Source organism: Girardinichthys multiradiatus, chromosome 22 (genome assembly GCF_021462225.1).
Source record: "Girardinichthys multiradiatus isolate DD_20200921_A chromosome 22, DD_fGirMul_XY1, whole genome shotgun sequence".
NCBI lineage: Eukaryota > Metazoa > Chordata > Actinopteri > Cyprinodontiformes > Goodeidae > Girardinichthys > Girardinichthys multiradiatus.
Genome location: NC_061814.1, coordinates 34,344,106 through 34,356,422, shown reverse-complemented (window position 1 = coordinate 34,356,422; position 12,317 = coordinate 34,344,106). Strand labels below are relative to the sequence as shown.

Sequence of the window (12,317 nt, the reverse complement as noted above, 5' to 3'; positions counted from 1 at the left end):
AATTATGTGTTTGGCAACATTGAAATGACTGTTTAAAGTCATGACACTGAGGACCGTCACCTTCACTCCTGGACCATGCTTCTGCTCTGTGAACTGAGCAGGGTTGCTATGCAGGGTTAAAGTCTGGAACTGGCTTTTTATTTTTCAGGTGCGGATAAGTATTGAAGAAAAAAAAGTGAGTACAGAAAAAAGGTTTGAGTTTCCAGATTTTATTCCTTATTCAGTTTAAAAAGATATTCTAAACAAAGTGCTTCTTTCATCGGTTTGTATATAATTTACACCTTTTATCTGTAAATTGCAACATGCTGAAGAAATTGATCAGTTTGGTTTTACAGAGTCCTTTTATAAAATCCTGTTTTTACTTCCCAAAATGTATTTATTTTTCTTAATTCTGTGCACAATATGTAACTACATTTTTTTCTGTGCGAGAGGATCTACATTTAAAAGCATAAATTGAAACAATCTGTTATTGAACTTGCATTTATAGTAAAATAATCAGGCCTGATTTGACAAATCTGGCATAAATTTTAAAGCAGAGCCAATTTAACTTGCCCAAAAAACCCCAAGTAAACCAGTGCCGTTTATGATGCCGCTGGATCTGAAGCCAACCTCAGCGTTGTGCTGTCATGATGTATACATGTAGGGTATCCAGATAATAAAACTCAACTATGTGCCTTTCTTTTTGCACAGATGGCTGCAAATGTTCCAAAGGGGAAATGTGTAAGAACCCTGCACTTTTAGTTTTTTATCACTAAATACAACCAAGATTTTAAAGAACAAATGTCAACAACTCAAGTTGAAGCACCAACAGGGGGTGCTGCAGTGCAAGGTATGGCTTCCAAAGCTGAGAACTTTTTTTCTCTTCAATATCCATGGAAAACCTCAGCTACAAAAAGAAATGTTAACATTAAAGCATTTCTACAGCATTTAAACTTTTTAATATGAATTAAACGAGTCTCTCTTCGTTATAAACATCTGTATGAAAAAAAAACATTCAGACAGTACAATAAAAAGTATTACAGTACTTCTTACAAAGGTTAGGAAATATATTAAGTTGTAATCAACATGAACTAAATAATGAAAGAGTTTAAGAACAGATCATAATCTGTACAAGGTGTGTGCAAAAGTAAAGCCCCATTACTGGGCTTTTATATACTGGCAATGAGATAAGTCTGTTGGTTTCCTCCAAACGGAACAGCTCATGAATAAAGTTGTGCCTCAGTCAGTAACAGACTGTGGCAAAAATATACAGATAAGGAGCAAAGCAACAGGCCAACAGGAGTCATTGTGAACTCCCCTCAGTAATGGCTCAGTTCCTCTGGAGGACGGGAGTAGTTGTAACTGTCCTCACTTCCAATGTAGGCGCTGATGCCGCTGTTTTGGCTCCCCCACTCGTAACTGTCCGCAGCCAGACTACAGAGTGCAAAAGATGCATTATTAGTCATTACCCTTCCAAAACGTCCTGTACAGCAGGATTGGTGCTTCTACCTGGCTTGGATGTTCTGAGGCATGACGCTCCAAGCGAGATCATCGTCGCTGTCGTAACGTCTTGGGTTGTCAAAGAAGTAAGCCCTGGACGAGAAGACATGACCTGGGAGGCCAGAGCTGCTCTGCAGGAGACAAACAAGATAACGGTATCTAGTCACATTGCATTAGAAAGAATCAAGACAAACTTCCACATACTGACGCAGTGCTTCCCAACCTCTTTTCTTTATGACTGCTCATAACTCGCTACCAAGTGTATCACTTAGGATAAGCTTTTTTTTGTTTTCCCCTTGCTGATGGGACCAAGGGCAAAACCATACTGAAGACATGTTTGAGGCTAGAAACAACAGTGGGTTCAATGTTATGGAGGCCTCACCCTGTCCAAGTTGGGCTTCCGAACTCTGAAGAAATATACAACCAGGGAAGTAGGTAGCAGCTCCCAAACAAACAAAATCACTCCGAAGACGACGTAGCCGGTGTCACCCAGAGTCGACTGTAGATCTGCCTGAAAAGAAAAACACCCAGGCATTAAACAGTTCCTGCAGTGGTAGACACAGCAAGCACCAATTTAGTAGAAATTTCACAAGAAAATTTCGATTTTGTTTTTTGTTTTTTTTTGCAAGATGTGACAAACCTGCTAATGTCTGCAACCCAGCAAGCATTCTGGCTCCCATCAGTCATGTAACACAATAAACAACTATAACAGAAACCCCTGACCTAAACCTGTGCGCCCAGAGCCTACAGAACCAGTTTCTTCCACTCCAATCTGTCCAGGGTCCATTTACAAAAGTATGTTAGGGTCAAGATGGTGAACACAAGGCTGGAATGGACTACAAGACCATCAGCAAGAAGAGTGGTGAGGAGGCGACAGTTGGTGCAGATCTTCAAAAACGAGGGAGGTAGGAGGTATACTGTATTAGAGCAGGGACACATCTTAAACATGCAGGACACTGGTTCTGGGGCACTAGGTTTGGCCTCCCCTGGGATAGTCAGTCTTCAGAGCTCAGCCCTCCAGAGATCTGTGGAGGCAGCCAAGAAACCTACTGGAATCAGAGTTTCTGTAAGGAGGAAGTAAAAATCCCTCCAGAGATGAGTGCATACCCGGTGACCATCTCCTATCAGCAGGACTCTTTGGTTGCCGACAAAGGTTCCTCCAAGTTTTCCCTCATGTTTTGCTGGGTGGATCAAATGCATCTTTCACTCAAGGACATGCAGTTGATTTTTTTACTTTTATGCAATCTGGGTTTTTGGGGGGGATTTTTGGTCTCCTTTAAACTTTCAAAATCAAATAAGGGGGATGTTAAAGAGAGACAAAAAGAAGAAGGCGGCCTCATCGTGATAAACAATTTTCAATGACGGTCTCATGCTGCATGACTTCAAAAATGACTAATTACTTCCTGTATTTTCTAAAGCATCTTGATTTCTTTATTAGCAAAGCTTTCAATTCCTATTAAAAACACAATCTTCTCCAGTTTTTTACAAACAGGATTACCGATCTTCAGAGGCTGTAGGGAATGGATTTTATCCCATTTGAAGATCTTTAAGAGAGCAGGAAAATCTAGTTCTTTGCAGCAAAACCAGCATGGCTCATAAACAAAGTCAGTGTTTGTGCCAAGATTCTACACTACTCCTTTACAATTATTATGACGCAGTGATTTACCTGGTCCGACACGTTGTACCAGTCGTAGTCAAACGAGTTAATGCTTTTGTTTGAGAGACCCAGGACGACCAAGTTGTAGCAGGCCCTGGATGCATACAGCAGTATGACAATGGCTCCTATAACTGTCACCTGGCACACCGACGTCCCCTGCACAACAACATACTATCAGCCAGGTGTTTAAAATTAGATTAAAGTGATGTTTTTTCATATTTTATCACATTACAGCCACAAACCTTAGTGTATTTTATAAGGATTTTTTTTTAACTGTGAGAGACCAACATTGAGACAAATTTTCTATTTGTCCAGATTCAAAAGATGAAAAATTGCCAATTGGCTTATTCAGGTGCATTTACAGCAATGTCAATTAATGTACATTGTCCCTGCCAAATAAATTAATTTAAAAAAAGAAACACAAGGTGGTGCAGGTTTCTGAAGTGAAGGAAAATGGTGGATGGTTTTTAAACTTGTTCATAAAAAACAAAATCTAAAAGGTGTGGCATACATTTGTTTCCAACTTCCTGGGTCAATCATTTGTAAAATCAACGTTTGCTGCAGTTACAGCTGCAGGTCTTTTGGGGTCTGTCTCTACCAGCTTTGTACATGTAGAGGTGGAAATGTTTCCATGCTTCTTTGCAAAGTACTTCACGCTCAGTTAGATTGGAAGGAGGGCTTCTGTGAATAAAAGCTTTGAGTCTTGATGGAAATTCTACATAAGATTTGGGTCTGGTCTTTGACTAGGTCATTCTAACAAATTAACATGCTTTGATCTAAACCACCAGTGGCCAAGTCCAGTCCTGCAGAATGGATGCATCCAAAAGTTGCAGGATAGCAACTCTCAGAACTGGACTTGGCCAGTTTCATTGTAGCTCATGCTGTGTGTTTAATGTCGTCCTGCTAGAAGGTGAACCTCGACCCCAGTCTCAAGAGCCCTGCAGCCTCTAACAAGGTTTTCTCCTAGGATCACCCTGTATTTAGCTCCACCGCTTTCTCAATCAACTATGGCGAGTTTTCTTTTCCCTGATGGAAAAACATCCCCACGACATGATGCTGCCACCACCATGTAGATCAGTGGCGATTGCTCTAAGGTTGCAAGGGAATCTCAGCTTCCCCTAAAATGTCAAAAAATAAGTGATCAAATATATACTGTTGTGTGTACATGTCATTGACTAAATATGCGCTCAGCTTTTGTTCAGAATCAGCTTCTTATCATTAGTAACTTTCCTCTCACTCATTCCCGCAGCTTCACAGTGAGTTCAATAGCGAAGCAAAAATGCTGGGCTTTGTCCCACCCATCGGACGCTTAGCTTCTCTGGGGGTCTATGGGGCAGTGGACTGGCCCGGACGCTCAACTTCTGCATGATGATTGGATGATCTGTCTGAGGCTGAATCACTTTTTGATTGACAGCGAAATGAGCGAATCAGCGATCTTGAAATTAAGCTTCCCCTCCTTGAAAGACCAGCATCCGCCACTGATGTAGATGGACGGCCTTGTCTTGGTAGGTTGTGCCAATCCAATGTCCTTAAAAAAGAATTTGTGCAGCTTTCACAGAACAGCTCAGATTAGGTGACTTCAGTGCATTTTCTTGTACTGAGTTTAATTTAGGGGTATCCAATTAAAGGGAGTTGAATGCAAATGGCTGCCACATTTTTCAGAGTTGTATTTGTAAAATAAGACCTTTAATACTACAGATCATTTTCACCCTAGTTTATGTTGTTGATCTATCACATAAAATCCATTGAAATGTGTGTCTGTAACGTGACAAAGCGTTAAAACATTCACGGGGTGACTGCTTTTGTAAAGATTTGTAGCTTAATTTGAGAGAGAGAAAAAAAAACAAAAAAAAAACAGCTCAAATCGAATCTGGACTCGGTCACAGCTCAGTCTCACCTTGGACTCCAGGTAAATGTTGGCCAGAGACATCTTGGCGATCTTGTAAAGACACAAAGAGAGCGAGACCGCACACAGGACGAAAAGCGTGTCGTTGATGGCGACTCTCACGAGCACAATGGTGTGAGCTTCTGCTGAGGACATCCTCACCAGCAGGGCACACGCTAAATTCACGACCAAAAATACCAGGCTAATAAACAGGAAAAGGAGGTAGAGGGGCAGCCTGGCAGGAAAAGAGCATAGACATATTTATTATTCACCTCCGAAAACTGCAGCGAGGGAAATGAGCGGAAATCCATTGAAGGCCTGCTCTCACCTGTACCTCTGAAGCTCTGGTGCATATTTGGACTTTGCCTTAAAAACAACCTAAAAGAAGAAAAAAACAACGTAAGAAGACACTTGATCATGCGAATGTGTCAGGCCGTTTCACTTCTCTATTCCTGCTCCTCATTCCGATTAAACAGTAAACCCATGGTTGTGTTTCATGATCAAGATGCACAATAGTTACACATCTCAGGGCTCGCTAGAAACTCAACTGTGGACAACACAAGAGGATTATGCTAAAAATAAGCCTCAGGCAGAGGCCGGAGAATGCTTCGGTTCATATGTGGATTGCATAAGCGGTTGAAGACATGATTCATCTCATTTCGTTGATGATCTGAATGTGAGCCGCCTACACAGAAGGCAACAACCAATAATAACTTGACTCCTTTCACTCGAGTCACATGAATGACTGTGAGGGTGTCACATCGAGCGCATAAGCTGCAGCCGTGTTCCTGCACAAGCAAGTTTCACACCGCTTGATTTGCCAACCGTTATGTGCTGTGTGTCAGTGCTTTACAAACGTTCACATCCTGATCTAAGTGCAACTGTAAAGCAAAGCTACATTCGTGATGTACATGTACAGTATTTCCTCTTAACCATTTTTTTCCCCTTTGCTTTAGTGTCACTTAAAATGTTTCAGATCAAACCAATTTTAATAACAGACAAAGATTATTTGAGCAAACATCTTTATTTAGGAAAATACACAATACAAAGCAACAAGAGCCTATATCAAAGTTATTGTTCCCGGAGTTAAATCACGGATTAACTTTTAAACAGCGGCCGGCCTCTGCAGGTCTGATTGCCTTAGTTAAGGTCGGTGTTCATAATTCAACAATGAGAAAGAGACTAGTCAAGTGGTCAAAAATAGCATTCATGGGAGAGTTTTAAGGTTAAAACAAGTCACATTTGCCAAAAAAAAAAACATCTTGATGATCCGCAAGACTTGTGAGAAAATATTCTGTGGATCTTTTTAGAAGATGTGCCTCTCGTCACATTTGGTGAGAAACAACAACATATCGACAGTCAATCGTGGTGCTGGTAATGTGATAGTCTGGGGCTAAGTCACTTATTGAGAAATGGACAACTTAATGTATCGGATGGAACCATGAATCCTGCTCTCTGCCTGAAAATCCTGAAACAGAATGTCCTGCCATCATTTTCTAACCTCAATCTGAAGTGCACTTGGGTTATGCAGCAGAACAACGCTTCAAAACACACCAGAACAGCCACCTCTGAATGCCTAAAATAAACTAAATTACCATTTAAGAGTGGCGTAGTCCAAGTCTGGATTTAAATCCAACTGGGATTATGTGGCTTGCTCAGAAATCATCAAATGTGGCTAAATTAAAATAATTCAGAAGAGTGGGCCCAAATTTCCGCACAGGGATGTAAAAGACACGTTGCCAGATGTTGCTGAAAAAGGTGGTACAACCAGTTAGTATCTTTAGAGGGCAATTGCTTTCATTTCACAGTTCATATCAATATTGGAAATATATTCCAGACAGAGCTGCAATGACAGTCATTAATCAACTCGTGCTGAATTTCTGTCACTGCTTTCTTTCTTTCATCTGTAAATCAGCCAAATATGTCAGTCACAAATATACTCACAGGATCTATAGTTGACTGCAATGATGGTGATGCATCGGCTGTTCTGCAGATGCATGCATGGTGAAGCTAACTGGGTGGAGTGAGCTTGTTATAAGTCTGTCTGCCTGGTGATGCAGCTGTTCTGCAGGAAACATGGCCGGGAGCGAGTCAACCTGACTATTTTTCTTTATGCCAAACTGGATTATAATCATCACTGAAGATCTTTAATAATGAAATCTAGTCATTCCAGTCTGGCATGATCCTGTTTACAAACCCGTCCCTTGTGTTTTACTATTGTCTTATTATTCTGAAATCCATGCCATGTCCTCACATGTGATTCAAACATTTTGCTGCAGCAGTACACACAGTAAACACCTTCGATGGCAGAATTAGATTAAAAACATGTGAATAAAGATGGGAAAAACAACAGGGAAAATACAACAAAACTAACTGGTTGCCTTATGTGATGTCATCGGAAGGGCATGCAAATAGAAGGATTTATTTTACCCTGATCAAATGACAACTTACAACAAAATACCAGAACAGGAAAAACTGACTGCGAATCATTGCTCTAGATCTAAAGTGAGTTTAATAGATTTTATTGAAAAGTGTGGCTTGTGCCTTTAATATATGCATGGTTTTACAAGCACAATTCAAATGTGATCCAGTGATGACATGCGTTCCACAGCTAAAATCAGTTACAAATGGACATTTTTAATGCTCAACTTGCAAAACATCAGTTCAGCTGCTAGTTCACCGAAGACAAAGATCCCCTTGAGCTATGACAAGAAAAGACTTGTGTTGAATGTCCTCGCATGTTATCATGTTTTCCCACCTAAAGAAAAGGTGTCTCTATCAATACATTCCTATCGTTTCTTCCAAAAAACCTTCTGTTTTTTTGTTTTAGAGAGAACCTGGGACCACGTTTCTACATCACATCTGTAGAGGCTGCAGTCTGGACTAGACTTCAAAACCTGATGTTTGTTGCAAAGTCGGCTTCAAATATACGTAACCCCTATCAAATAAGACTGTCAGTCAGTCTCTGCACATTTGTTGCCTTACAAACGTTTTTACACCGCTTGAACTACAAACTTCAATGTATCTTATTGACGTGATAGAGCAACATAAATTAGCACATAACCCCGAAGTGGAAGGAAAATGATAAATGGCTTTCACAATGTTTTACAACTTTAAATCTGAAAACTGTCTTGTGCATTTGTCTGCAACCCTTTTACTCAGACAACCCTAACTAAAATCCAGTCCAACCAATTACCTTCAGGGTTATAGGTTTGTATGGCACAACTGCAAAAAAGTCCCAGTTGACAGAATGCCATAAAGAGTCCAGTTTGCAATTTGCCCGAGTCATGCAGGGGAAACAGCAGACATGTGAAAGATAGTGCTCTGGTAACATGAGACTAAAATGTCTCTTTCTGGTCTGCATGCAAATCGTGATGTGTGAACACACCATCCACACTGAAACATAGTGGCAGCATAATGCTGTGAGGATGCTTTTCTTCAGCAATGACAGACCATCTAGTCAGAGTTGATGAGAAGGTGGATGGAGCTGGAAGATAACCTGATAAGTGCTGCAAAAGACCTGTGTATTATTTTTCCTTCCACTACTTTGTTTAGTCCACCACATAAAATCCCAATAATGGAAAGGTTGTGGTTGCACATTGGCAAAACAGAAAACAGTTCAAGGAGTATGAATACTTTTCAAGGCACATACTGTACATCACCCCTCATGCATGCATCCTACCTACCTGCAGGAATAACTCCTATAAATGCTGTTTTACAGTAATAGTGAAGATACTTGCCGAGGCATTAAGCGCCTCTAATCCTACTCACCTGTGCAAAGTAAAGGTTCATGAGGCTGAGAGTGAAGAACTGCAGGCAGACAGGAAAGCAGTAGAGCAGCCAAAAGGGAAAGGGCCCCAGGGTGTTTGCTGTGACAAAGTTCCTGAAGTAGAATGAGAAGAGCACGGTGCGCAGGGCCGACCACAGCAAGCACAGGAACAGAAACACAGTCTGGTAGCTGAAGCGCTTGTGTCGGTACCGCAGAACCAGCCAGAGCTGGACGTAGATGAATGTGAAGAGGAGCGAATAGAAGACGGTGTAGACCACCGTCAGACCCAAAGTCACAAAGGGGGGCACGGCTGGGCTCAGAGTAGGCAGAGGCAGGTACTTGTCCTTCTGCAACGGCTCCTCCTCCGCCGGGGCCTCCATGATAAGCTCTCCCTGGCTCTGAGAGGAGATGGAGGTGTTCGCAGCAGAGCCCTGCCTCTCAGGCTCCCAGGCCCGGGCCGATGAGCGGCGACCGAGAGCCGCAGTTAAAACACGGAGAACCAGGAAGCAAGCAGCCCAACTGGAGCGACTGTCAGAAAGCAGAGGGAGGCTGCAGGGAAGGAAACAGGTCCAACTTCCTGAGGAGGATCCAGATGCAGCCTGAGAGAAAGAGCCACATGACCAGAGATGATGAGGAGGACTACAGCAGCGGGCTTCCAGGACCAACCCCTACACCCTCCTCATCGAGGGCTCATTACGTGACGCTACGCATCAGCTGACGCACACTACTGTACCTTTAACCCTGTGATGGTGCTTCCCACCGCAGCTCTGATCCCAGGAGGGCAGATCAGGGCTCTTGCATGTATTTAGTCTCATTTTACAACCATGTATGAAAACCACACTCATTCTTTCATTAAATTATATCAATATACATTAAAGCGAAAATGCTTTAATGTACCAACAAAATTAGCAATCTTCTAACTATTTAAAAAAATCAATTCTATTCTGTTTTATCTCTTACCAATTATTATTATTCTTATTTTAGCTCTGGACCCAGGAGGGCAGCATTGGGTTTTACTCTTATTATGTAACCATGCAAAAAATAATAAACAATTAAATGGGTAGTAGCTTGCCATAGAGGAACATTACATTAATATATAATCGATCCAGACCGACAGCTGATGGCAAACCAACCAGACTTTATGGTGGTGGACAAAGCAGAAAACAGTGCAATAAAGATAGATCCAGTAATCTCAAACGAAAGCAACAACAAGAAGAAGGAAACCCGCTAAATGGGGGAGTGGCTACAGCAGATCCCAAGAACAACCTCTAAGATCTCTGTCCAGAAGATTAAAGTCCTAGGAACAGCTAAAATACTTCACAGAACCCTCAAGCTTCCTGGTCTCCGGGAGAGGACCCAAACCTGGACAATAATAAAACGTTATTTACCTGATAGTGGTGCTGTGGTGGTTGGCTGGGTTTTAACTGGGAGTGTTACCCCAATACAAATTCTTTAAAATGTTATAACGGTACTACTTTTCTTTTACTCCCTGTGTCCAAGGTTGTGTAACCTTGCATTTTGTTTTTCAGTAAAAATGGGAAGTCTGTTTTTATCAGAATTGTTTTTTAAAGATTATTGGCAGAATCACAGTTGTTGCCACAGAGAACTGAAAGAACATCTTGGCTCACAATGACTGATTTCTATGTACAACTTTACTGGGTTTCCCCTTTCATTCCAGCAACCTAAACTCACACAGGCAGACTTTGATTTTTGACCCAAAGAAGCAGCTTATCTGTATGCACAACCCCCAGTGAGGGTAGTGTTGGTTATGTTTTTAGCTGCAGGGTTTTTTGTGTTACGTGACTAGGCATGTGAACTTGAAGAAGTCTAAAGATCGAGTTCTCTCCAACCTCACCTTTCACTTTTGTGAGACATTAATTTGCTAGAGAAGCAACACCAAACAGGATGCTGTCAACTGTAGTGCAAACCTCTTGGCTGGATTTATATGTACAACAGGGGTTTCCGCCTCACAAATATAGGGTATAAGAATGAATTCAAATATACACTTTTGGTTTGTTTTGTCTCACAGCTAGGCTCCGGCCCTTTAAATCACCCACATCTTTGGTTCCGCAAAAAATAAATCCAGTTTCCATTTAAGGTCACATCAGACAACAGCCTGCTAGTTCCCAGGCAACACAGTGACGATTCACTGTATCACAGATGACATCACCATATATATGTGGAATATAATCATAAACATTATGAATGTCACTAATTTTGAGCTGTATTTTTGCTGAATTTTCCTGGCTGCCCTGATAAATACCATGCAACTTTGGTCGTTTAAAAAAAACAATAAGGTGCACAAGTTTGAAAAAATTATAGCCTTTCTCAGATCTGCAAAGACTCAGAATTATGCACACAGGCTAATATATATACATATACACCCACATCAATATTTGGATAAATTGCTCCAAGAAAGCTGCAGAAAAACTAAACTCTTTCTGTAACCATCAACAAGCTTCTGGCATAATCAAGGCTGGAGATTTGACCACGTTTCTTGGCAGAATTAGTGAATCTGGCTTTAAAGCATGGTCTAAATATTTTTTAATACAATTGAGGTTGGAACCTTTCCAAAAAGCTTAATGGTAGCCCAATTTTATCATTGTCATGTACCCATGTTTCAGCTATCTAGCTGTTAAGTTGAGGAGTATTTCTCATTATTTCCTACATCTTGTCCAATGCATCAGTCCCCATCATGATAGTACCACCACCATGCTACAACCAGTTAATACAGTTTTTTGTTTAAAGCCTGACCTTGACTCTTAATCTCTCAACTTATGAGTCTGTAAAAGTTTATTGATAGCACCTTTCACAGACAAAAGTAAACAGATTATTACAAATATTTAATCTTGTGGAGACAGAAGCAAGAATTATCATCTTAAATTTACTGGTTGAAATCATTGATCTGAGTTTTTAGATGGTCCTCAGATGAAAACCACAATTTCTTACAAACTGTTTTAAGTGATGCTCCCATGAAAGATGCCTAAACAATAATGACATTTCAATTCATAAGACTAGGCTTCTTGGAGAATCTTAAGTCATTCTATTGATATAGATATTTGGCTTGTCCCTCTGGGCAGCAGTAAATCTAAGTCAAGCTCTTTCTTGGTCCACGCCCTCTATGTCCGCTATACTCCAGTTTCCAGTTCCAAAAGTTATATTTGTTCCAGGAAACCAACCAGTGTTAAAAAAACATTATCATTTCTGATTACATAAGCAGTCAATTATCCATTCAGAATTATCTCAGAAACATCTTCATGGCTGCAAAACTTTAGCAGTCAGGGAACATTTCTGCCAGGTCTGTCCTGGGCTGCCCACTTGACTCTGTGGAGGTGGTGGGTGAGAGAAGGATGTTAGCCAAGCTCACATCCATCATGGACATAACCTCTCACCCACTGCACTGGACTGTAGAGGAGCTGAGCAGCTCCTTTAGTGGCCCGATTGAGACACCCTCAGTGCAGAAACGAGGTAGGTCCTTCATCCCCAACGCTGTCAGACTGTTCAATTCTACCATATAATAACTAGTG

The 12,317-nt window shown here is 41.2% G+C and overlaps 1 protein-coding gene across 1 annotated transcript; it reads right to left on the bottom strand.

The window, feature by feature from the left end:
* Positions 1-193: 193 nt before the first annotated feature.
* On the bottom strand, positions 194-9,508 carry gpr137ba (G protein-coupled receptor 137Ba). Its single transcript, XM_047351124.1, has 7 exons — positions 8,793-9,508; positions 5,350-5,399; positions 5,034-5,256; positions 3,146-3,292; positions 1,862-1,990; positions 1,489-1,610; positions 194-1,413 (listed from the first exon to the last, which is right to left on the bottom strand). Exons 1-7 carry the CDS (start codon positions 9,168-9,170, stop codon positions 1,299-1,301), a joined length of 1,164 nt encoding a protein of 387 aa, XP_047207080.1. The 5' UTR covers positions 9,171-9,508; the 3' UTR covers positions 194-1,298.
* Between the last annotated feature and the right edge of the window lie 2,809 nt (positions 9,509-12,317).

What these genes read in the sequence shown, in the direction of transcription:
- gpr137ba (XM_047351124.1), bottom strand. Translation starts at nt 9,170, where the DNA reads ATGGAGGCCCCGGCGGAGGAGGAGCCGTTGCAGAAGGACAAGTACCTG. An exon ending in CCAGAGCTTCAGAGGTACAG is followed by an intron (nt 5,257 to 5,349) that starts GTGAGAGCAGGC and finishes TTTTCCTGCCAG; the next exon opens with GCTGCCCCTCTACCTCCTTT. An exon ending in CCTCAGAACATCCAAGCCAG is followed by an intron (nt 1,414 to 1,488) that starts GTAGAAGCACCA and finishes TGCACTCTGTAG; the next exon opens with TCTGGCTGCGGACAGTTACG.